General features: G+C 36.4%; 1 protein-coding gene across 1 annotated transcript; it reads right to left on the bottom strand.

Moving 5' to 3' along the window:
- Positions 1–913: 913 nt before the first annotated feature.
- Positions 914–1587, bottom strand: LOC130950408 (uncharacterized). Its single transcript, XM_057878895.1, has 2 exons — positions 1377–1587; positions 914–1068 (listed from the first exon to the last, which is right to left on the bottom strand). Exons 1-2 carry the CDS (start codon positions 1585–1587, stop codon positions 914–916), a joined length of 366 nt encoding a protein of 121 aa, XP_057734878.1.
- Between the last annotated feature and the right edge of the window lie 244 nt (positions 1588–1831).

Raw genomic sequence — 1831 nt, 5'->3', positions numbered from 1 at the left:
GAGTATTCGTGGCTACTGCCAACTGCCTATCCAACCTCCTCAGTAGCAAAATCGAGCTTCTGTTTATGTTCGTAAAGGTTCGGTGGAGAAACGATGAGTTTGGGTTGATGATGGGCATAATAAACAATGTGGATTTGATGGTGGACAGTCACGTGGCGAGCATGACCGATTACAAGCCGCCGGAAGGAGAGGGTCCGGTGGCGGGTGTAGGGATGACAAAGAGAGGGGATTTGAACAGAGGAAGGCCATGGGGAAGGGAAGGGGAATGATGACTTATGATGGTGAACAATGAGAAAGGGGTGTTTAGGCTGCAAGATTTGATGAAAGCGTTGGAGGAGGTGCTGAGAAATAACGGATTTGGAAAATAAGAGAGAATAGAGGTGAGGTTGAAGACAAAGAGCGTGGGTAATTTGAAAATTTTATTAAAAAGTCAATAAAAAAAATTAAAGTTTTGGTAAGCATTCATAAAGTTTATAGGTATAAATGATTGTTTTTTCTTTTAAATTTTTTCAAGAACTATTTTGAAATTTTTAAATTTTTTTGGAGACTATTTTATCTTTCGCCCGTGAGGACTGATTTGTTTAGCTAGTTCGTACATGTAGACACTTAATGATTACCTGTGTTAGTTAACATTTCACGTCAGTAATTACTATTAATAATTATAGAGAAAGATTGCTAATCGAAATAAACATTGGAAATTATTTTATATATTTTAAAATCTGAAAGACTAAAATCTTTAATTTTAAAATTCTCATAGACTAATTTTGGTAATTATTTAATTTTAAGAAAGTTAGCTAGAAAGTTTCAACTAATTTGATTAATGCATAACAAATTAAAATTATATTCCCTCCAGCTGCAGTCTCCTCCATCTCCCTTCCTTCAATTGGTGTGGTATCTAAGGTACCTATCCTCTTCACTCTCTCATGATATTGACTGGGTACCGCTGTGCAAGCTTTCGTTGTTCTGCTGCTCGCAATTTTCGGGGTGCTTCACTCTTTAGGACCGTCATCAGCTCTGCCTGAGTCGAGCTGCTTCTTTGCTTTGTGGTTGGCGATTCGGTATTCCCTCCTGAAGGTGTTTTTTTTTTTTTCTGGTCAGTGAAGGTGTATTGTTTCTTTTTTGGTCATTGTTATGGGCCACAATAAAGGATTACAATTTAAATAGGAACTATGTGTTTTTAACTTTTTTTTTTTTGGTAATGAAACGGAGCTGAAAAGCCCAAAAGAAAACCTAGATACAAACTAAACGGGGTAAGGTAACCCCTCTTTTATCATCACTAATAATCCTCCTAAGGTCAGAAGGAGGTATATCCCAAAAAATAAAATCAGCTTCCATTGTTAAACTCTTTTTTGCCAGGTAATCTGCACACATATTACCTTCTCTATATATTTGAACAAAATGAATATTCCAATTTCTTCTTTTTAATTCATATATCTCTCTGACCACAGCATTAGGGTGGGAGGCCAAACTTTCTCCCTTGTTGAGGAGCTTTATCACTGCTCCAGCATCTATCTCTACCACAATTTTTTGAAAACCCATTGTCCAGGTTATCTCTAATCCCTTCTTCACACCGCAGAGTTCCGCCATGAAAGCTGTTCCAACTCTCTTTTTAACTTTTTATTCGTTCTCTTTTTGGTTTTCATGAAGTTACGATCCATGGATTTTTTATACGGCCCAGAATATAATTTTAGAAGCACATATAATATAATCAGAGTTCCAAAAATAGTGACCCATATAATTTAAACTGGGCTCAAGGCCTCACCACAGACGGATCTATCTTTCAAACATTATAAAGTAAGTAGTCCAAATTAAGTGTTTTCTCACAAAAAAA

This window comes from Arachis stenosperma, chromosome 9, assembly GCF_014773155.1.
Source record: "Arachis stenosperma cultivar V10309 chromosome 9, arast.V10309.gnm1.PFL2, whole genome shotgun sequence".
NCBI lineage: Eukaryota > Viridiplantae > Streptophyta > Magnoliopsida > Fabales > Fabaceae > Arachis > Arachis stenosperma.
This window is presented reverse-complemented; position numbering and strand designations above follow the sequence as displayed.

Excerpts from the sequence above, each read along its gene's own strand:
- LOC130950408 (XM_057878895.1), bottom strand. The coding sequence starts at position 1,587 with ATGGCGGAACTCTGCGGTGTGAAGAAGGGATTAGAGATAACCTGGACA. Across the intron at positions 1,069-1,376 it reads TGTTCAAATATATAGAGAAG|GAGGGAATACCGAATCGCCA; the intron begins GTAATATGTGTG and ends AAACACCTTCAG.